Source organism: Peromyscus leucopus, chromosome X (assembly GCF_004664715.2).
Source record: "Peromyscus leucopus breed LL Stock chromosome X, UCI_PerLeu_2.1, whole genome shotgun sequence".
NCBI classification, from domain to species: domain Eukaryota; kingdom Metazoa; phylum Chordata; class Mammalia; order Rodentia; family Cricetidae; genus Peromyscus; species Peromyscus leucopus.
This window is the reverse complement of record NC_051083.1, coordinates 41,345,906-41,369,690: the sequence shown is the minus strand read 5'-3', so window position 1 is coordinate 41,369,690 and position 23,785 is coordinate 41,345,906. Positions and strand designations below refer to the sequence as shown.

The 23,785-nt window shown below is 35.5% G+C and overlaps 1 protein-coding gene across 1 annotated transcript in view; it reads left to right on the top strand.

Moving 5' to 3' along the window:
• The first annotated feature begins 591 nt into the window (after nucleotides 1–591).
• The window catches only part of Cfap47 (cilia and flagella associated protein 47), a 236,509-nt gene continuing 213,315 nt past the window's right edge, over nucleotides 592–23,785 (top strand). Inside the window, exons 1-9 of the mRNA XM_028872040.2 lie at nucleotides 592–900; nucleotides 2,009–2,160; nucleotides 3,249–3,364; nucleotides 5,184–5,322; nucleotides 7,359–7,587; nucleotides 7,850–8,010; nucleotides 10,099–10,226; nucleotides 14,495–14,730; nucleotides 22,370–22,559. Coding sequence (XP_028727873.1) covers nucleotides 706–900; nucleotides 2,009–2,160; nucleotides 3,249–3,364; nucleotides 5,184–5,322; nucleotides 7,359–7,587; nucleotides 7,850–8,010; nucleotides 10,099–10,226; nucleotides 14,495–14,730; nucleotides 22,370–22,559 — 1,546 coding nt within the window. The 5' untranslated portion in view covers nucleotides 592–705. The remainder of the gene's footprint in view (nucleotides 901–2,008; nucleotides 2,161–3,248; nucleotides 3,365–5,183; nucleotides 5,323–7,358; nucleotides 7,588–7,849; nucleotides 8,011–10,098; nucleotides 10,227–14,494; nucleotides 14,731–22,369; nucleotides 22,560–23,785) is intronic.

The following is a 23,785-nucleotide window of genomic DNA, read 5'->3' as shown; positions in this document are numbered from 1 at the left end:
AGGCCAACCTGGTCTACAGAGCAAGATCCAGGACAGGCTCCAAAAACTATACGGAAAAACCCTGTCTCAAAAAACCATAAATAAATACATAAACACATAAATAAGTAAATAAATAAATAAATAAATAAATCCTTCATTTCAGACCTTGCAGACATATCATTTTCACTAAGCTTGCTATAAAGGACGGTCCTGGAACGTGCCCACTACACCAAATGCCACTTTGAAACCCTGGCTATGTCAACATAGGCTGCTTTTAGATTTGAGGCTGACATAAAGTATTTTCCAATTGTTTTGTTGACACTTGCCAACCACTTCTTTTTTTTCTTTCTTTTTTGTTTTTTATTTAATTTTTTTTTTTTATTCCGTTCTCTTTCTACAGGAACCTGCTGTTCTAGCTGCCATCTCAAGGCTTTGGTCGGTGCCCTTGAGGAAAGGGCTACTGAGGGGCGGGGATTGGGGGTGGGCAAGCGTTAGGGCTTGGGGGTGGGTGGGTTTCAAGCAGATCCAATGTTTGTGGGGCGTGGCCAGGGCAGGCAAAGGCACGAGACGACCTCGTGAGGAATGCTGGGAGAGCGAGGGGGTGGGCTCACGTGGAATCCTAATAATGGGTTCCTAGGGCTCGTCTCCTAGGAACGGTCTGTTGTCCCTAACCAGTCGGGAGTTGGTCAGGTCTGCGCCTGGTTGCCGGCTATCTAGAGGACCGCAATGGACACAGAGCGGGGTTCACTAGTCCCTCGGGACTTAGATAGCCCCAAGAAGGAAGTTCAGCTGAGGGTAATGCCGTCGGAGCTGAGGTTCCTGGATGCAGTGTCTGGGAAAGTGTACCGGCTCCCTCTTACGGTGCACAATCTGGGCCGCTGGAACCAGAAGATCAGGTTTCAAGAGCCTTCAAAGCCACAGGTGACACATTAAGGGCGCGGAAAGCTCCTGGGTAGCCTCTGCACTTAAATCTAGGATCCTAAGGAATTCAGGGAAGGATCACATTTGCTGAGGTGTCACAAGGAAGGGGAAGATAAAGGAGGGAGGCAGAGAGGGGCAGGGAGGGAGGAAGAACTAATGTGTGAAGGGGAGGAAGAGGAGAAGGGAGGGAGGAAGAGGAGTGAAGAGAGACAGGAAGGAGGGGGAGGGAGATTAGAGACACAGGGAGAGAGGGATGGAAGGAGAAGAAGAGGAGAGGAAGGGAAAAGGAAAGGAAAAGAGGGAGGAAGAGCAAGGAAGTAATGGAGGGGGAGGATAATTGGAGTAAGGGGGAAGAGAGGGAGGGAAAAAGAGTGGAAGAGGGAAATGGATGGAAAGGGAGAGAGGAAGGGAGCAGGTAGTAAAGTTGAGAGAGGGGAGGAGAAATAATGATGGAAAGAGGGAAAGGAAGGGAGGGAGGGAGAGAGGGGAGGAGTGGAGAAAGAACCTTTTGCTTGAAGTAGGGCAAATGAGGGAAGGACTAGATGGGGCAAAGCCAGTAAAGAATACGTATGCTTCTTCATATTGTGTTTGGAAAGGGGAAAGGCCTTATTCCGGTTTTTTGTTTTTTAGTTAACAGAAAATTACAGATGTATTCATACAATGATTGTTACCATCTACTTCTAAGAATTCCAATTTCATGTTCCATGTCTTCATGATTCTGAAATTTTCTTAAAATCCTAAGAGACCAATTTTTTGAGGTGTTCTTACTTGCCCTTGACATATACGTTTCTGATTCCTTCAGGATTCACTAATTGAGACATTAGTGGGAAGTTTTATGTCATACTTTATTTCTTGGGAATCTACTGAGGAACAGACATGTCTCTATTCTAGGAAATAAAAGGGACATTTTAGTACAGGCCTAATCATCATACCCCATAAATATGTACATTTATTATTTATCAGTTTAAAGTTTAAAAAATGTTTTTCCTCTTAGGTTAGAATAAGACCTGTGCTTGATAATAATGCACACTCCCTAAATACAGTCACTCATAATCTTTCCTTATAAGGAACTAATAGTGCTGATTTATGTTTTTTTTTTTTTTTTAAGTTCAAACTATTGTTGACTAATCTGGATAAGGAACTTGCTTCTGGCCTTCAGATGACAGCAATGGTGGAATATCATCCTGATAAAAATGAAGACATGTTTGATCACATGTTTATTTCTGTAGGAAATAAAGTACTAGAGGTTCCTCTGATTGGGTATGTAATCTTCACATCTCCGTCTTATACAAATTTTATTATTAAATTGTACTAATACACTTAATAGCATTCTGTAACGTAGAGCTTACAACCTAAATATGAAATAAATGCCATGAGATCTGTTCATATGTGACAATGAATTTTTGAAAGATATCTGAAAATGCGCGCTACAAATATGCTACAGTGAACACATTAAATTAAAGACACATGTAGCAAATCAAATTTCTTCTTTGTATTGAGACCTTGTTTTATACCCTGTGCTTGTTAGTTTTGGTCATCTTGGTACGAGCTAGAGTCCCCTGGGGAAAGAGAACCTCAATTGAAGTTCTTTATTATCTCTTTATTATCCTGTAGTCAAGTCTATGGCAGCATTTTCTTGATTAGTGATTGGTGTGGGAGGGCCTAGTCCACTGTGGGCAGTGCCTTTCCTGGCTGGATGGTCTTGGGGTGTATAAGAAAGCAAGCTGAGCAAGTCCTAGGGAGCAAGTCGGAAAGTAGTGCCTGTGTGCTTCCTGACCCTGCTCTTGCTTGAGCTCCTACCCTGGCTGACCTCAATGACAGACTGTGATCTGGATATTTAAGCCAAATAAACACTTCCCTCCCTAAGCTGGTTTTGGTTAGTGTTTTAGCATAGCAACAGAAAGTAACTATGGCACTCCCCAAATGTTATGTTATAGGACCAGTGCTTTTTTTCATTTATCATATTTTATATTATTCAAAGTATTAAAGTTAGTTCCTCCTTTTTAATTAGTTTCAAAACGTCCAATGGACTTATGTGGAAATTCTCAAAAGGAATTTCATGTATGTTAGAGTAACACTATATTGAGATAAATGAGTAGTCTGTCAAATCATGCTTATATGATAAAGTCTGATTTCCTTGTTAAAAAAAGCTTGCATTACATTTACATATGTTATTTCATAACTCTTCTTATTGACAACAGTGTTATCAATAGACCTGTAAATGAACTGAAATATATTTTAAGGAGGTAAAATGTATATAAAGTATGTGTGTGTATCCTCCATGGACCTAACTATGAAGATGTTATTATTGTTAAACATAATTGTGTGCTTCTTTTCCTCTCTCTTAGGCTGATTCCAACCTGTCAACTGGAAATTGTGCCAGTAGTTGATTTTGGCACATTAGTTGCCAATAGTAAAGTATATTGTAAAGAGATCAGTATTATTAACCATGGCAAAGCGCCAGGTAAATGTTTTGTGTCATATAATCTCAAAAATTTTAGATTTGCTATTATTTTAAATTGCATATTGTATAATAGATTTTTCAAGTCATCGAGAAATGATGTCTATCATTTGAAATATTTGAAAACCAAAGGTCCTTAAGTGTTGTGATTACAAATGATAGATATTCATTCATTCAGGAAAAATGAACCTGCCTCTTATAATCCATATTAACACAGCCTGTTGGTTATATGACTGGTGATCTTCCTGAAGATGGGAGGCAGGTTGGTGTTATAGAAGCAACATTGTTCTTAGGCTCATCCAGAGACTGAACTAGACTTCAGTGCCTTACTTACTAGCTGTATCATATTGGACAAGTGTCTTTAAGGGAACTGAACTTTAGATTCTTAATTTATGAGGAGAGTAATATATGATGGTTAATTAGGTATATACCTAAAATTTTGGTATGATGCCTGTTTCATCATGGGAATGAAATATTTATCCTCTTTGTCACATTCAACTTGGCATTCACATCATGGTCAGTAGAAGGCTTTTAATAATTTATGTATCACTGGAAGAATACTTTTCTCCAGACTGGATAATTTTTAGAAACTTTTATTTTTGTCCAAGATGTTTTTATAAAAGTATGTGTTGTCATGCATACTTCTTATTGATTGCAACAATGGATATAATCTGTCATTCTTTTGATGTGATGGTTAGCTAGATTTGATGTGATGGTTGCCATTTCTCCCAATCTAATATGAGAACTAATACCAGATAGTGACTGTCTCTCTGAGACTGCGTATCAAATATATAAATGGAATCGTAAATCCAATCCTCTTTACCTCTAGATTGTTTTGCCTTAGCTGCATGCTTGAATATTGGGGATTATTAACACAAAGACAATCTATGCCATTTCATATTTCTTCATACAATATACAAGAATAAAACTGATAGCTATTTCTGATTGAATTTTGTTCATTTAGCTTTCACTGGTTTGGTTCTTTGATGGGTGAATATTCATTGCTTAGGAGTTTATAGAATATTAGATTTATTTCCAGTTTGATTCTAATGTGAAGAAGAATCTCTTAAGGCAAATGGTTAAGGTTTTTTGATTCTGAAGACAGAGTAATTATATATGATTGAAAAATTTTCATTTTATTTTGCTTTCCAAATTCTGTCTTAACTTATTCATTCATAATCCTTTAGGGATTAAATAATAAGTAATATATCCATTTTAGTCTAAAATCTCCCCAAATTATAGTTATATTACATATGAAAGCTCTCTGAACTAAAATGCAGATTTAATTTTAATGGATTGTTTGGTGTATTTTTCAATGAAACCAATGAAAGAATCTGTAGACATGGGTCAATATTTTTTTGGGAAAAAACAACACTGAAGCACTAAAAGATAATTGCTTTTCTGGGATGTGAATTTGACCATGTTTCACACTTAATTGCTTCATTTACTAGTTGGAAAAACCTGGGCAAATAATTTATTTTACTATGTATCCATTGCATACTTACACTTTAGAGATCAAGATATCTAAGTGTCTAATTTCTTATTTGTAAAATATATAGTTGAACATATAGCTTATAACAAGGATTGAAGAGCATGTATGTGGATATATGGTGTTCTTAGTATAAGTACTTTCCAAAATGAATATGTAATATTTTAGCTACTCATGAGGGTTGAATTCTAACACTAGGTTTAGATTTGTTGGATGATGCCAGTATCTGTAATCACAATAAAAGCTATTATTTTTGTTCCACATTAGACCATCTGTGTAATGTGTGTCTCTTGTAAAGTTCTAGTTATAAACTGTGTCTCTTACTCTCCTTAGGCATGTTTAAAACAGAATACCAAGGTCAGTTACCTATTGTCATTTCTCCAAGTAGTGGTACTGTTAAGGCTAAGTCATCAATGATCATCAAAGTGGATTTCTGTGCAGACCAGTCCAGATTTGTAGATGAAGTGGCAAGGTAAATATAGAGTATGTTTTTTGAAAAAAATGTTTGTATAAAACTCAGTATTTTCCTATTTTCTTTCAGATTGATTGTTTGCCAACCCCTTTTTCTTTCATTTGCTGTTTGTTCATTTAGTTATTCCTATATGTCAAGACATACAAGTGTAGATAGTGCTCGGCAATGGAAAATGAATGGAGAGTGGCATATAGATACACAGAACAGTAGCTCCTAGTTTTAGTTTTGTGGATCTGAGGGAATGGTGCAAGGATTCCACTCATAAATTGGTAGTTGAATCACACACTAATCATTAAATAGGATCTAGGTAGCAAATGGAAGTGGTAGGACTGGTGTGTGTGTGTGTGTGTGTGTGTGTGTGTGTGTGTGTGTGTGTGTGTGTGTGTGTGTGTGTGTGTGTGTTTAGGCCAAATGAATGTTGATGATTGATTGGATTACACAAGTTCTTTTAGGCAGAGCAAGTGGCAGATTTGAAACTTTAGAGATAACTGTATTACCTTTTGAAGGATTAGAGGCAATATAGAGTTGAAGAAATAGAAGAGAGTGATGCAAGGTGAGACGAAAACAAAGGAATGGCACAAGATCCAGTAAAGGGTCAGTGGGGCAGCATTTGGTTATGGGATTTGCCTCAGTTCATTCATAGATGTGATGTGCAGTTAATACACTGAGTCACCATTATGAATGCACCTCACATAGTAATGTAGATGTTATTTTATGAAACTTCTTTGAATTTTCATAGACTTTTCTTCATATGTGTGCGTGAGGCACTAAACTGAATATAAGATGTATTTCTTTTTGAAGGCTACAGTTGTGGTTTTGGGAAACAGTTGTGAACGTGAAAGTAAATCTGAGGATTAGTTTGCATTTTAGAAAGTCACAGTAACAGCAGTGCATGAAACAGATTGGGCATACAAGAAAGACTTGACAGTCTGACTAGATATTATAAAAGCAAAGCCAAAAAGAAATAGGAAAGGTTCGAGCTAAGGCTCAAATTGGGAGAAGTGAGAGAAGTGTGCAGATTTGAGATATATTATACATTCCTGTTTAATTCATTTGATGAGTTAATGAACAAAGGAGGTAAGAGGAAGAAATGATCTGTAGAAGAAAGTTCAGATATACCATGGTGGGACTGATTCCATTTTCACAATCATTATGGACTGTATGGTTATGGCTGATTAGGTTTACATGTTCTAAACCCCAGAAAGCAGCTTTGCCAAGATGAGTTGGATAGAGGGCATTAGGGGTATATGTGGTGCCTCAAACGTAGGAGTACTGAGAGTTACCCTGAAAAGAAGAGTAGACTGTGAAATAGTAAGAGAGAAGAAATAAATAGTTTACAGAGGATCTGTGTCTTAGAACAAAAAGTTAGAACATGCATGAGTGAGTTGGAATGAAATCCTAGGGAAGGGTGTGATGTCCAGGAATGTAAGGAAGGATAGATATGTTGAGATATGGTATGGATAATACCCACAATTATAGAAAAATGTAAATAAGTTACTTATGGTATGTCTTGGGGTTAAGATGAAAGGACTGTATATGTGCCAGAAAGGAATAAACATGGGACAGGAGTGCTAAATGAGAACTGAGATTTGTTGTAAATTTTTTTTCTGAGATATTTTTGACTTAAGGAACTGTGGTATTTGTATAAAGATGAGAGATTGGGTTGGACATGGGTTCCAATGAGTTAGAATGGAGTCTTGAAATTCTTGAGCTAATGTTATAAATCATGTAACTCCTGTGTTTACGAGATAGTGATATGAATGTTCCATTGATGCTTTCTGGGATCACATCATTAGTTTTTTTTCCCCCAGTATTATTGTTTCAAGTACAGACTAAGTTAGGTTACACATACATTTCACATTAGAGATGTAGGCACATCAGAGGACCTGATAACCTCTAGCAATATATGAAAGGAACTGATTTTAGTCTGCTGAGCTAGTTATGATGTCATTTTACAAAACTTTATCCAAATAATTAGGAGAAAATAAATATATAATGAAAATACTTACACATATGCACATTTTATTATCTTATAGAGTGAGTTTGCAAGGTCGTCCTGATACGTTCTTGAACATCAAAGTTCATGTGGTTGAACAGATAATTGAATTGTTTCACATGAATAGTGACAGGAAATTGGAATGCATACGATTTGGTTCTGTTTTCTTTGGAACATCAAAAATTGAGCATGCACTTCTGTTTAACAATAGCCCCGAAACCATAAACTGGGTGGCAATAATGCAAGATGATTGTGTTGGAGAAGAACTGGTAAGTGAATTGAGGGAAAGTGGTACATCATGTCTGAATTAAACCTGATGAGTGCTTCTTGCAAATAAGTGACTTACTCTGAAGATTTCTATTCTCAAATTTTGAATTGTATCATGTACTTTTGTCAAGTTAAGGTGTATGTTACTTTAGAAACAAATACTCTTCACTTTCTACATTCTAAAATTGCAATAATTATTTTAACCTTTTAAAAATTTGTTTACTTTTCCCCTAATATGCTTTTATGTCTTATTTTATGTTACAGGGAGCAAATATTCATCAAAGGACAGATATTGCCTTAAATAATCTCCCCTACTTAAACAAAATAAAGAAAATAGATATGACTGATTTTATGTCCTGCATTCCCAATGAAGGAACTTTACTCCCTTATCAAAAGATTGTAATTACATTTTGCTTCAGCCCAAAGTAAGCAAAAGTGAATTCAATTGTAATATCAATTATTAATGAAAATTATAGTAACTATACACAAACCAGACTTATTTAATGTCATAGTAAAACATTTTAGAAAGCAAAAATCAGATTTTTCTTAACATTTCTAAATATTTCTAGCTTGTTTTAAGATTTGCAATATTCATAAGTATGATATCCAATAGTTTTTTAAAATTAAAAAAATAAGCCCTAGACCTATTAGAAATGGGTGGTGGAGGTAAAGTTTTAGGTTGTTTTGAATTGCATAAATTGATTTGTGCAGCCCAGAACTTGCTGCAAGAATAGTGATGTGCATGTAGTATTTTATAGATGCAACCAGATACAAGTGATGTTCTTACCTAGACAAAATCCTTTCTGACTGAATACCATCAGTGTTAACCAATAACACCTGTTTCTTTTAATGAAATATTTGCAGTGTATATTTTTACACTTCTTTTTACTTGCTTTTGTTATTTAAGCTGAAAATACTTTAGAAAATGTTAACTGTATGGTAAACAGTGCAATAATATCGTAGTTTGTGTGTAAATAACCTATCCATCCGTAAGAATTTACCTCTGTGAGAGGGTCTTGTGTAGTGTACTTTCAATACAACATTGTCACTAGTGATAGATTTTTGAATGCTGAGTTGTGTTTTATTTAAGAGGATGTGATGCTTAGTTTTAATTATCAACTTGATAGAGCCTAGAATGACCTGGGAATCTCAATCAATGACTGATTATCTACATTAGGTTGGCCTGTGGTCATGTGTATAGGAGAGTGCCTTACGTGATGAGGGAAGACACATTCTGAATGCGGGTAGCACTATTTTCTGTTTTACGATCTTATGCTGTATAAGAATAAAAAAAAGATTACTGAGTTCTAGACATACATGCATTTATTTCTCTCTTTTCTGTACTGTGTCTATGATGTGACTACATTTGCATTTAAAACTACCCTGCTTCTTTGCCTTGATTTCTTTGCTATGATGGAATTTGACCTGAAATTGTGAACTAAAATAAACCTTTCTCTTGGTTGCTTTATCATGTCAACAAAAACAAAACTAAGGCAGAAAGCTAGTCAATAATTGCCCTACTCATGTAATCAAAAATTGTCTTAATGATACTTTTGTACAGGAAATTTCTCTGGGAAATCTATAAGGTTATGTTCAACAATACAAGATTATTATGTTGTTTTATGTGTATATATGTATATCTTATCTGATTGTATAGGTGGTTGTTGTGGGTGCTGGGAACCAAGCCTGGATCCACTTAACTGTTGAGCCATCTCTCCAGCCTCCTCCATACATACATACATACTTTGAAAGAAATCCAAATATATTCCCTATGACAGCATTTTAACTTCATTTGGGAGTCTAGCATGGAAATATAGGTGTGAATATTTGAAGTCTTTGTTAAATATAGTTTTAAACACACTATATTTGTTCCAATATATTTACACATAAATTTTTTTGTGGATTTGAGTATCCATGGGCAGAAGAGCTAATCTGTAAATAAGCTAGATAAATATAGTCAGTGACCAGGCCTATGGTGTAACCTATCTATCTATACCTTTGTTCCTGACTCTGTATTGTTTTCATCCTTCCATTACATTTGTCTAAGAAGATCTGAGTCATATCAAATTATGTTCTCTAATTGCTTGTACACTACTAGGAACTTCATTGGTAGAAAATATGAGTTTAGTTCACTAGAGGGAATAAATGTGTAACAGAAGTTACTACTAGGGGAAATATGGCTTACTATAGAGACTGATCACAGTCCTTAGCTAACAATGAATTCTGTCTGGAAGAAAAATACATTATAGACACTGTGGCATGTGATGTAGGTTTTGGCAAGTGGGGATATTATGTTAGTCTTGTTTTAGATATATTTGTATTCATTCATGTTTTTTCCTGAGCTTTATACTCTGAGATCTTTTTGTTAGTAAATTTGGGCAATGGATAACAGTTGTGTTTTTATTTCTTTCCATCTGTTTGCATAGATTTAAAGATTAGTTCAATAATTTATATTGACAAGTAGAAAAATATGTGACTTCTGCTTCAAAAATAATCAATTGTGATATTTACAGGCTAGTAGTTGATATTAAAAAGGATGTTGGGCCTTCACATAGGCAAGACTATTCACTCTTTGTGAGATTTGATTCTGTGGGAAGTAAAGATGGATTTTTGAGAGATGATAACTCTGACACCATGAAAAGTAAGTATGAAATGAACAAGATCATTAAATATGTAGCAGTTAAAATTCTTCAAGAGAAAATAACCAGCACGTGTGAAAGAATAGGGAGGAATTGAAGGGGAGTATAAATGGGAAGGAATTTGTTAGAAGGTCATTATATGCATGTATGACATTTTCAAACAAAAAAGAAAATAATGAGCATCAATATCTTCAGAAAAAAAATGAAATGCATACTTTTTACACTTGAACAAAAATGCAGACCCTTTCATGGCTTTAATATACCATTTGTGGCATGTGAAGGTAACCTTGAAACCATTTACATTATTTCCAGGTTAGAATTTAGATGACTTTAGATAAACATCATGATCTCAGAACTTTATTAAAAATAAATATTTTTGTTTTCTAATGGCAATGATTGTTCTTAGGACTTGACATAAAACAAATGAGCCATTCTATTTTGACCAGACCTTTACTTCTAGAATGTTACATACAGTAACAGTTAAAGAACAAAATTGAGATCTAGTAACAGAGTATAATACTGTCTTTGGACACATACTACTAGGATTTGAAGGGCATGTATTTTGTAGCCCATATAACAAGAGGCATTACATTTTGTTTTTTGCAATGGCAGGTAGTTTTGTGTTGGTTGGAGGTAAGCAAATATGTAATAGTACTTGAGTCACTTTCAGTAAGTTATATCAAAGATGAATGAATAGGCAGATTGCAAATCAAACTCTGAAAGAAATGAACTATGTCCTGGAGATGTAAATCCACCCTGTAACCTTAGGAAAGCCAAGAGTCTAGAAGATTTGCAGGCCAGTATGATATATGCTGTTACTAAGTTTAATTAAACTATTATACAGGTTAATCTTGCTAGTATGGCAGAAACGTCTTACTGATATTACTTATGTCATGCCTTGTCATATGAACTATGTTTATTGATCACAGAACATTTGTTTGAAGTTTTCTTCTTAATGCAGCTTTTTAAAGTTTTATCCCCATTTATTGAACATAGACTCTTTTTTTTTTTTTTTTTTTTTTTTGGTTTTTAGAGACAGGGTTTCTCTGTGTAACTTTGCGCCTTTTCCTGGAACTCACTTGGTAGCCCAGGCTGGCCTTGAACTCACAGAGATCCACCTGCCTCTGCCTCCCAAGTGCTGGGATTAAAGGTGTGCGCCACCACCGCCCGGCAACTCTATTTTTTAATACAGTTTTCTTGAGTATAGTTTCTGCTTCCCTTACACCTCCCTGTTCCTCCCTACCTCTCTTCCTGCTGGATCAATTCCCTTTCTGTTTCTCCTTAAAAACGAACAGGCTTCTGAGAGATAAAAACTAAACTTGAAAAAATAAAATATATTAAAATGAAGCAAAAACTATCACATCAAAATTGGACACAGCAATCAAACAGGAGGGAAAAAGAGTCCTAAAAGCAGGCACCAGAGTCACAGACTCATTAGTTATCACACTCAGGAATCCCATAAAAATACTAAGCTTAATACACAGAGAAGTTGGTGTAGTCCTTTTAAGGCCCTATGCTTGCTGCTTCAGTCTCTGTGATCTCATGTGCCCCTTGCTTAGTTGATTCAGAGGAGCTTGCTCTCATGGTGTCTTCCATCCCCTCTGGCTCTTACATTCTTTCTGCTTCCTCTTCTCTCTTTTTCCAAGGGATTCCCTTATTTCTGAGTGGAAGAATTCAATGGAGACCTCCCATTTAGACACTCTCTTTACAAAATGTCTGGCTATGAGTTTCTGTATCTGTTCCCATGTACTGCCAGAGGAAGCCTCTCCGATGATGACTGGATAAGGCACTGAGTATAGCATAGTATCATTAGGAATCATTTTATTAGTTTTCTTTTTCTATTTTTTTTTAGACCAGTGGCGGGCTATCTAGTCTCTGGTTCTTGGTTACCCAAGCAATGTTTGCTATTTTTTCCTTCTCATGGAGTGGGCCTTAAGTCAAACCCGACATTGACAATTTCTGTGGCACCATTGCTCTAATATATTTTTCAGGCAGAACAGATTGAAAGCCAAGATTTTATGGCCAGGTTGGTGTCCACCCTTGGCAATGGGGCCCTGATGTCAGTTTTCAGAGAGCAATACTTTGTCTTAGAAACAGTCTGAGTTGTTTGGGAATTTTCAAGTGACCACTTTGGTCAACAACTCAACTAAATGTAACTCAGTCCCTCCACCGGAAGCCACACCTGGTAACAAGAAATGGCCAGTTGAGACTCCATGTGAGTTCTCATTAGGATCACCTTTATAGATTCCAAGAAGTTTCTACTATACTAGGTTTCTACGCTACCCCCTCCAAATGGCCCCTAGTTCCAGCCATCTCTCCATGATCTCCCTCCACCTCTTCTCCCCCCACTACTGATCTCCCTGCTCCTGTCCCCAACTTAACCCAAGTTTACCCTAAAAATCTGTTCTGTTTCCCCTTCCTAGCAAGATACATGCATGTTTCCCTAAACCCCTCCACTTTAACTAACCTTTCTGCATCTAGGGATTGTAGCTTAGTTATCATTTTTTTAATGCCTAATATCCACTTAGAAGAGAATACATACCATATTTATTTTTCCTTGTCTGGGTTACCTCACTCAGGATGATTTTTTTCTAGTTCCATCTATTTGCCTGCAAATTTCATGATGTCATTTTTTTTAAATAGCTTGACTAAATTGTGTACATGTACCCCATTTTCTTTTTTCGTTCTTCTGTTAAGCAACATGTAGGTTGTTTTATGTCTATTATGAATAAACCCACAAAGAACATGATTGTGCAAGTGTCCTTGTGGTAGGATGGAGCATCCTTTGTGTATATGCCCTAGAGTGCTATAACTGAATCTTGAGGTAGACCAAATCCCAACTTTCTGAGGAACTGCCATACTGATTTACATAGTGGCTGTACATGTTTGCATTTCCGCCAGCAATGGAGGAGAGTTCCCCTTGTTCCACATCCATGCTACATGAGCTGTTACTTGTGTTACTGATATTATCTTTCTTACAGGTTTAAGTTGGAATCTCAAAGTAATTTTGATTGCCAATTTCCCTGATGGCTAAGGATGTTGAGTTTTTCTTAAAGTGTTTCTCAGCCATTTGAGGTTCCTCTATTGAGAATTCTCTATTTAGATCTTTACCCCATTTTAAAAATTGGATTACTTGTTCTTTTTTTTTGATATTTAGTTTCTTGAGTTCTTATGTATTTTGAATATTAGTCCTCTATTGAATATCTTTTCCCAGAATGTAGACTGCTGCTTTGTCTAATGGTGCCCTTTGCCTTACAGAAACTTTTCAGTTTCATGAGGTTACAATTATCAATTGTTAATCATAGTGTCTGTGCTATTGGTGTTCTGTTCAGAAAGTCTCCTGTGTCAATGAGTTCAAGGCTATTTACCACATTCTATTCTATCAGCTGTAGATATGTATCTGGTTTTAGCTTGAAGGACTTGGTGCACTTCAAATTGAGTTTTATGCAGGGTGGTAAGTGTGGATCTATTAGCATTCTTCTATATGCAAGCATCCAGTTTGATCAGCACCATTTTTTTTGAAGATGTTGTCTTTTTACAAGGTGTGTTTGGCTTTTTTAATTTCAAAAATCAGATGTCCATATATGTGTGGATTTATGTCTGAGTCTTCAATTCGATCCCATTTATCAAGATGCTGTTTTTGTGCAAATTTCTTGTGGATTTTATTACTATAGCTCTGTAGTATAACTTGAAATCTGGAATATTAAGACCTCTAGCAGTTCTTTTATTGTTCAGGATTGTTTTAGCTATCCTGGTTTATATATTATATCTGGTCCCTTAAGGCTTTTTGAATGTGAGAAGCAAATGCCTATTTCATAGCACTTGACTTTGTTCTTTCTGCTTGGAATACACTTTTTATGGATGTTTCATTTCTTTTGAATGTTTGCTCAAATGTTGACGTATAAATAAAAATGGCCTGTTTGAATATCTCTACCTAAAACAGTATTCCCAAGACTTTGTGTTATGTCTCACTCTTTGTCTTTACATGTAGCTTCTACCCTCTGTGGGAGCTGGAAATGTAGTTACTGTCACTATTACATCTCTAGAATGTAAATGCATCAGAGCAGCTTTTCCTTTATTCATAGCTGTGTCCTCAAGACTCAAAAGTATGTGTAACACGGAGAAGGCAGTCAGTGGTTTTGCTGAAGATTGAATGATCTCCTTATTTCCCATCATGTTTTTTGAAGTAATACTATGTGGGGTAAGCAAATACATTTTTGATTCTCCAAACACTCATCACTGTGTTCAGTAGGTATTATTGCTTTTCCAGGTAATCGACTTCAAAAAGTAGAATTAGCTTTGACAGGCTCTGGACTTCCTGTCATCTTACAGTTTGATCCAGGAAAAGTACTTACTTTTGCACCTTGTTCCATGGGTGAACATTCGGATATTCTATGCATTGTAAGAAATCATTCCATATCACTTCCTGTGATGTACCATTTTCAAAAAACTGCACACTTTAAAATGGATCCAGAAAGGGGCAAAATTGATGAAGGATGTATCCAGGTAAGTTAGCTTATTCTTTGCCTTCCTTCCATAGCACTTCAGCTGTTTTTTTCCTTCCAAAGTATTATACAGAGGACTAAGAACCACATTTGATCTACTATTGTTTGTGAAGTATGTCTCATATGTGGCCTAGAATTAGTTATAAATTCAGTCATAGAGAATCCATAATTCTTTGTTAAGGGTCTGCATTGTGCCCGTGAAAGCAAGTAATGTTCAAGTGCAGTATGAAATACAGTTATTGCTTCTAAAATAGTTTTATTTTGTTAAGGACTTATAAGACAGAAACAGGTATAACTTAGGAAGAGTATAGAGTGTTAAACAGCATCTGTAATGTAGTGTTCTCTAAACTCAACAAGCGTTTTTTTTTTTTTTTTTTTTTTTTTTTTTTTTTTTTTTTTTTCCATTCAAGAAGGTTTTTATGGAGCAATCACATGAGAAATGCCTTCCAGATTTAGTCAAAATTTGAAATTTGAAACAGGTAATAGTTACCTAGTTTGCAACTTGTTGTGTTGGGGAAAAACAAAACAAAACAAAACAAAACCCGTGGACCCTAAGATATTCTTGTTAGAACCAGGCCAGTTCCCATGTTTCAGGAGCTATTTTAATTGTGGCTAGCCAGTCTGACAACTCTTTTCTAGGAACTCTAAAACAGTACTTCTTAAACATTCTTTACTCAACTTCTTCTTTTTTTTTTTTTGCCTGAGCTGATTTTATGTGGCCCTAGGAATATAAACTATGTATACAAATTTAATGCTTGTATGCTGAGGAATGATGGCAGAAGAATATCAAAAGTCTTCATTTTCTATAATAACACAGAAAAATTTGTGGATGCAGTAAAAAAAAGTGCAACATGAAGCATACAGTGGTCAAATCTGAGCCCATGTGTTTCAGGCACTATCCATTGTTGTTCTGTGGCATGGTGCACACACAGTGCAAAGTGTGCATTTTGTACATTCAGAAGCAAGACTCTGGTGAAGGTTTGTGCTGTAACACAGACTAGTGCTACAAGAAAAATCTCAGCTTAATTACTCTTTTAACTTTCATTTACTTTTTATTCTTTGCATATTCAAAAACTTTTTATTGTTGCCAAATATTTGTATCCTCCCCACACATTCTGAGTTAGGACCCCACATATGTTTGTGACCTAAGTCAGGGCTTGGAATTCTATTGCCATTCTAATCTTAGAAGTTCCCCTTTCTTTATAAAAATCAGATGTGTTTTGTCAAATAATTTGTCTTTATTAAGTGGTAATAGGTTTCTCCTTTATTAAGATTCATTATATTGCTATTTAGATATTAAAAGCAAAATGAATCCATACTTTGATGTACTATGGTCACTCTTTCTACTAGATTCAATTTGATAATACTTTGCTATATCTTCACCACAGGGGGCTTGAGGGTATTTTATAGGACAGAAAATGAACTTTTAGGGTGGATTATTCTATCTTCAGATCTGTTCCCCTGCAATCTCAAGCGTAAATACCAATGGAGTGGAGTTGTAAATACCAATGGAGTATGTTGACCTTCTTGTTAGGAGCTTCCTGGCTTCTAACTGCCTTCAGATATAATCAGTGTACCAATGTCCCTGTCCAGTTTCTCAACTCACCTAATGCTTTTAGGTTATTCACTGACCTTCCAACAGATAAGTAAATTGACTCTTCCACCTCCAGAAATTCTGTTTTTTGCACTATAAAACTCACAAGCCCCCTACCTCTCAGTACTCAAACTCTACTCCCACAGAAAGACTACTGCCTTTCTTTGGACTAGTAAAGGGTAATGGATGCATGCTCATAAGGGGACTTGAAATGTATTTGTTTATCTTGAAATGTTTTGGTATTGACTCTTCCATATCCATTATTTTCAACTAATATTTGCTTTGTTTGTATAATGTTTCTCTTGCAGGAAATGTATAGACTTTTAGTTTTTATCTGCTGTACCAATTTGTGATTTTTTTTTTCTTAGCAGAATGAGCATAGATTTATAAAGCAAAAGTGATAAGTAGTTCAGAAAAGCATGAGGGTCCACAAAGGAAGAATGCCCCAATTTGTGCCTTTTAGTCAATTTACACTTATCTATTCGCTTACTGATAGATATTTAGGTTCATCCTATAAACCAATCATTCCTTAGTTATTCTGTAATCAAAAGAGTGGTTAATGTATCTTTTAAACAAGTTGATTTAGTTTTCTTTACAGAAAAGTAGTACATACATATTTGTATATGAAATAGAATACTAATTAGCTTTCAAACAGAAAATCCTGATATTTGCAAGGTTATGGATGAGCTTGTGTAATATGCTAAGAGGAAGGAGCCAGATACAAAGACAGGCCATGACCTCTTTAATGATCTCAATTAGATCTGGAATGCAAACTAGCATATTTGGTCAGGAAAAGTATACTTCACTAATTAAAGCAAAGTATAGACTTGAGATTTCCTTAGCAAAAAACATGGGATTTTGGTTAAAAGGTATAAAGTTCCAGTGAGAGAGAATGATTAAATTAAGAAGATCTGTTACTACAATATGGTGACTAAGCTTAATGTGCTATGTTATGCAAAATTGCTTAGAAACTAATATTTAAATGTCATTGCCATAAAAATTATGGGTAAATTAATTAGCTTGATTTAATCATTTATATATATTGTATACATATAAATAATGAAATTGGTCATCTATACTTTTAGTTGTCAGGGAAATGTTAAAAAATCCATTTGCATTTAATAAAGCTACTAATAATGTAGGGTATGCATCTGCTATTTTCTTATTTTCGGAAATTCAGTGTTTTTAAATAATATCTCTTTTTTAAACAGCTATTTTTGTTAAATTAATTTGTTTCTCTGTTTTTTCTATCTGTATTTGTTATTTAATGTTTTAATGGTTTCTTTGGAGGGGTATATTTAACAACTTCACTTACCAGGGCATAGTTCAAACTAACACTGGCTTTATTTTAATGCTGTGCAAAAAACATTGCTTCAGTATAACTGTCCTATCTTATATTTAGGGTGTTGTAATCCAAACTATGTTTCTTTGGTAGAAGCCTATCAAGTTCTTGAATAGTCATTGTTATGTTTTTTGTTCATTGATCTTGATTAGTGTTTGAGGTTATCATACTAGGTATAATGGCTTTCATCATGGCATCTTCGTGTGTGTGTGTGTGTGTGTGTGTGTGTGTGTGTGTGTGTGTACTAATACTTTGTTCTAGTTCATTACCCTCCCCCAATTTTCTCCGTAGTCCTCTGACCCTTATGGCTGACTTCTTTCCTTTTTCCAGATTTTATAAACCAAATAAATAAGAAAACACTGCAAATAAAAATACAGTTCCATGTGTGTGTGTGTGTGTGTGTGTGTGTGTGTGTGTGTGTGTGTGTGTGTGTGTATAGTTTCCTTTACCTCTGTTGTTAGTTTGTTTGTCCAAATTACTTGTATAATAGTCAACTGTCCTTTTGTTTCAATGGAAGAATCACCTTCAGTACTTTTCCTAAAGGAACTTTTTTAGCAATACAGTCTCCCCTTTGATGTTTGTTTGGAAAGATCTTCATTTATACTTTAGTTTTGACTGGGAGTTTTTGCTAGTTATGAGATTTTGAGTTTCTAATTTTTTTTCAGTAAGGAAATCTCCCCCCCCCCCCAGTCTCCCTGTCTCCAATAGGCTTTTATGAGACAGAGTTTCTCTGTATAGCTCTGGCTGTCCTGGAACTCGCTCTGTAGACCAGGCTGGTCTCGAACTCACAGAGATTTACCTGCTGCAGGCACCCATTGCTGGTATAAAAAGTGTGCGTTGCCACTGCCTGGCGGTTTTGACAGTTTGACTCTGTCTGTCATCTGATATATCATGAGTTTTGTTGAGCTTTATTGATATACAGACAAATGTTCTTCATGAAGTTTATAAACATATCATTTATTATATTTTTACAAATATTCTTCTCTTTTCTCCCTTAACTGTTTTTGGAACCTCTTTTCATTCATTGGTACTATGTTTATTACTGTGACCTGCACAAATTTGGTGTTGACCTGACCCACCCATGGAGGGAGGGAATGAACAAAGGACAGACACACAGACATACATATAAAAAAGTTGGGATCATGTATGCCATGCACTCTGATGGAGAATCAGTATTAGCAGCCCAGAAACTCAGCATGTTTATTTCATACATCTGAGTTTAGGAGGTGGGTTTATTGTTTACTAGTGAGGAGATAGGTTTGTCTAATCTCAGTAGGTCTCTATGGTGGAGCAGTATGGCAGAGAAGTTTCAGGTTGTAGTCATTTATAGGAAAAAGCTGTGGTTGGTAGTTCCTGCATGTGCTAGTCAGTCACTTGTAAACACTTGTACTTGGACCAGGGGAAAGTTTACCGTTCCCGAGTCTGACTTGAGGAAGGATTTGGCATTCCCATCACCTGAGGAATTGGACTCCTTGATATAGCCATCCTCATGTCATCAATACAGTTTCACTCAGAACTGTATCTGCTCATTCTCGACACTTTATGATGTACTTAGAGGCTTTGAGACTCTTTTGCCTAATTTTTAACCATCCCTCTTATTCTGGGTATTCTCAAATATTTTGTCTTCAAGTTCATTGATTATTTCTTTTTTAAAAAGGATATATATATATCAGAATAAGGGATCTGATCCCATCACAGATGGTTGTGAGCCACCATGTCGTTGCTGGGAATTGAACTCAGGACCTCTGGAAGAGCAATCAATGCTCTTAACTACTAAGCCGTCTCTCCAGCCCCTGTTGATTATTTCTTGTATCAGTTCATATTTGCTATTGAGCTCTATTTAGTGATTCTTTAATGCTGTACTATCTAGATTATTTATTTCTTTAATAACTTCAGTACGTGATATTATCCTTTTTATGAGGCATTGCTATCACACTTCCTTTTATTCTTCAGACATTTTTTTCTAGTTCTTTCAGCATATTTATAATAGTTGATTTACTATAATTGTTTGGTAAGTCTAGTATTTGAATTTCTCCCTAGAAATTTCCTATTATGTACCTTTCTGGTGTGTTGGCCAATTTTACTGTTTCTTTTGTTGTAAAATAATATTCTGGTGAAAACTTGGCATCATAAAAAGCATACTTTCTTTGAAATGCTGAAAATCAAATCCCTGCAAGGTTTACTGTGGCTTTGATTGTTGTTATATTATTTAGTGACTCTCTAGACAAATTCTATATTGATAGCATTCTTTGTTGTATGTAGCCAGTCAAGTCTCTCTCAGTTAACTTGGTGTTCAGCAAAAGGTTGGACAAAAGTTACCTTAAGTTTCGTGAATCAGTTATGTTAGAACATGGTCCTGCCCATTTCAGTGGTCATTTCTAAGAGGCTAGATCCCATAGTGTGAAGAGATCATGACTTGCTTCCCTGAATCTCATCCTGGAACAGAGTTAAGATCGATCTATCTATCTATCTATCTATCTATCTATCTATCTATCTATCTATCTATCTATCTATCTATCTATCTAGTGCTATTGGTTTTGTCTCTGAAATAGAGTTAAGCTCTATTTATTTATCTACCTATTTATTTAGTGCTATTGGTTTTACAGATCCTAATTTTTGATCCTAACCAGTACCTGATACTTCCATGCTTCTTGTCCTGCAAGCTGTGTTGAAACAAATCATTTTCTGCTGCTCCCTAGAAGCTTATAAAAGGCTAATATCCTCTTTTTTTCTGGGACTTTCTCTGGATATTTACCTGGTGATTTTCTCTAAAGGCATTTCTCAGCAGCCCAACTACTCTTTATTCTATGTGTATGCATGTTTTTTTCTTGCATGTATGTCAGCACATCACTAGCATGTCTATCTGCAGAGTCTAGAAGAGAGTGTCAGATTCTTTGAAAGTGGAGTTAGTGAAGGTTGTGAGCTACCCTGTGGGCACTGGGAATAGAATCCTCTTTTGGAAGAGCAGCCAGTGCTCTTAACTGTTGAGCCATCTTTCCAACCCCATGTCTCACTCACTCTTATGTGCAGCCTCTCTTTCTCATCTTATCTCTCTTGTCCTCATTTCTTAGGAAATCCCTCTCTAGGTTTTAAATGGGTTCTTTAGGTATGCAGCTATATTTGTCTCTCCTATTTATGGTATAATTTTCTGTGTGATTCTTTTCCTCCCTTCTCAAGGTCTGATCATTATCTAGAGACCCTTTCACTTACATCATCCCTAGAGCTAAGGGTAATTAAGTATCAGTTTTCTTTCATTGACACTTCAGCTGTTATTATATTTATAATCACTGAGACCTGTCTTCGATGTTCTTGCAGGCAGTTTACAACTTTTTCTTAAATTTTACATTCCTCCTCACCAGGTGCCTTAAATCAGGCAGAGGTGAGGGATTATAGCTTACTAAAAATTTGCTGGAGTATATGTACCATAATGCAGGTATGTGTGGCAATCTATGTTACCAGGAACATGTTGTTACGGCAAAAACACAAAACAAACAAAAATGTTACAGGGACACCACCCCTCTCATATCAAAGACTAAGTTGAGGTTCAGAATAAATTATTATATGCTGGTTTAGAGAGAAGTCTCAGTAGTTCTGAGCAATCATACATAGGTATAGCATTTAGTTTCTAGCAATATTTCTAAAGCATTATATCATCGTTGGGTTTAGTGAACATGTCTTCTGTGAGAAAAGCCATAGAGACTTGATGTGACTGTTTATAACAGGAAATTCCTGTCTGCAGTAAATCATGTTTACAGAAGCAGATATTTAGAGCAGAGGTTAGAACGTTCTTCTTTTATAGGTGAAGTATAAGCAGCTGCTTCTCACCAGGTAACATCCAGTAACTGTTTCTCATGAGTGTCTCTGGGTTTGTTTCTTTCTTTTTTACCTGTTTAAATTTACTTCCTCTTTCAATGCAGAGCTTTGAAAACACTCTATGAATATAATTAGTAATTATTAATATAAATTAGTAATTTAGTTGTTTATTTTCTAATAGCTTCTTTAAACATTAAATGACAAGGGAATTCAAGTTCTTGTAATATTCATCTCTCTCTCTCTCTGTCTCTCTCTCTCTCTTCCCTTCCTTCCTTAGCTCCTCCCTCTCTTTCTCTCAGAGGATTGTTATTACAGAGGGTACTCTGAATTACAGCAAATAAAAATATGCCTTAAATATTTTTCAGCAATTGCTAGGCAGAACCAATAGCATAATCTCTGGAAATGTGTTTTCTGGAGTTTTTCAAACCCACACTTCTCTCTTTTTGGATGTTAGTACTAATTGTTACAGCTATCATAGTTGCTGACCACAAAACTGAGTTTAGATGAATGAGACTATAGCAAGCAAAATGCCATGACAGCTTTCAGACATTCAGCAAGATTCCTGATATTAAATTTCTGAATTCTTGTAAGCCTTAGATAATTTCTAAATAACCAGGAAAGTTATGAATGAATTTTGTCATTTATTTTTGTGTGAAAGTGGATCTAGAGATTTTTGATCTATTGTTCTTGAAATACTGTTGTATTATATTCTAAAATTGTCTTAAATTTCCAATAATGAGCATTGTATGGCTTGTTGTTGATCTTTCCTAAAAGTGCTTATAAATCTCCATGGTGAAATCCTGTTGCTTAAAATTACAATACCCTGTATTCTAAGATTTGTTTTTAGTTTTCCTAACAATAGAATATTGATAAAGTTTGTTTTTTCTTTAGAATGTGATATGTTCATTTGTTCCACATCAAATTGGAGTATTTAAAGTGAAGCAAGTGATTGAGATTATCGGCCCAGTGGCAGATGAAAATTTACGGTCTTTGTCAATGAAACCTTTTCATTATATATATTTAGAATTCAACAGCATTTGCAAAGCTTGCACTAAGAAAGTCGGGGTGAAAATTAATCCTGGTATGTTATTGTATTAGTTTTACACAGCTCTGATGTGATTGTTGTTTTTAATATAAGAATATATGTACCAAACAGGATAAAAACCAGTACTCCCCCCTTTTAAAAGCATCTATCAAAGTCACCTAGAAGGCCTGTTCAAATACAGGGCCTGCATTCTAGTATTGATTATTAAGTAGTTCTCTGTATATACCAAAGATTTACAATTCTGTCATATTTTTAGTAGATGTCATATTGCTATTTTGAGGTGTCTTATACAGATGCTCAAATATTTTAATGGTTGCCATGTTATATTCTTTGTATATTTTTGTTGGAGTTTAATGTAAACTAGTTTTTACTATATCCAGATTTTCTTGGTCCTGCAGTTTCATCTAGTCATATATAATCTTTTATTAATTGTACCACATGAACTTGGTGATTTACAGTTGTCTTTAGCTTAAAAATACCTTTCACTTTCACATGGATTAATTTAAATCTTCAAATTAGCATGCTAATTGTTATGCATACATTTTATTAACATTTAAGTATTATTTTGCTAAATTAGTTTATGTAGGCCTATATACTCTATTAAGCCATTTGTATTTTCTCAATATGTTTGAGAACTTAGCATATTAAAATGAATTGTCTAGTGTTCTATTGCTGTAAATAGACACCATGACCACAGCAACTTTAATACAAGAAAGAATTTTTTTTTTTTTGGTTTTTCGAGACAGGGTTTCTCTGCATAGCTTTGTGCCTTTCCTGGAGCTCACTTGGTAGCCCAGGCTGACCTTGAACTCACAGAGATCTGACTGCCTCTGCCTCCTGAGTGCTGGGATTAAAGGCGTGCGCCACCACCGCCCGGCTACAAGAAAGCATTTAATTGGGGGCTTTCTTACAGTTTCAGAGGTTTAGTCCATTATTATCATGGTAGGAAATAGGATTACATGCAGGCAGACATGGTGATGGAGAAGAAGCTGAGAGTTCTACATGTGTTTTGGCAGGCAGAAGGAAGAGATAGACACTGGGCTTGGCTTGAGCATTTGAAAGCCCAAAGCTTACCCCCAGTGACATACTTCCTCCAACAAGATCATACCTACTCCAAGGCCACACCTCCTAATCTCTGTCAACAGTACCACTTCCTAATGTCCAAATATTTAAATCTATGAGACTATGAGGGCCATTCTTATTCAAAACATCACATTAGTTAGCTAGTATATTAAATAATCCTTGGCTAATTCTTGGAAATG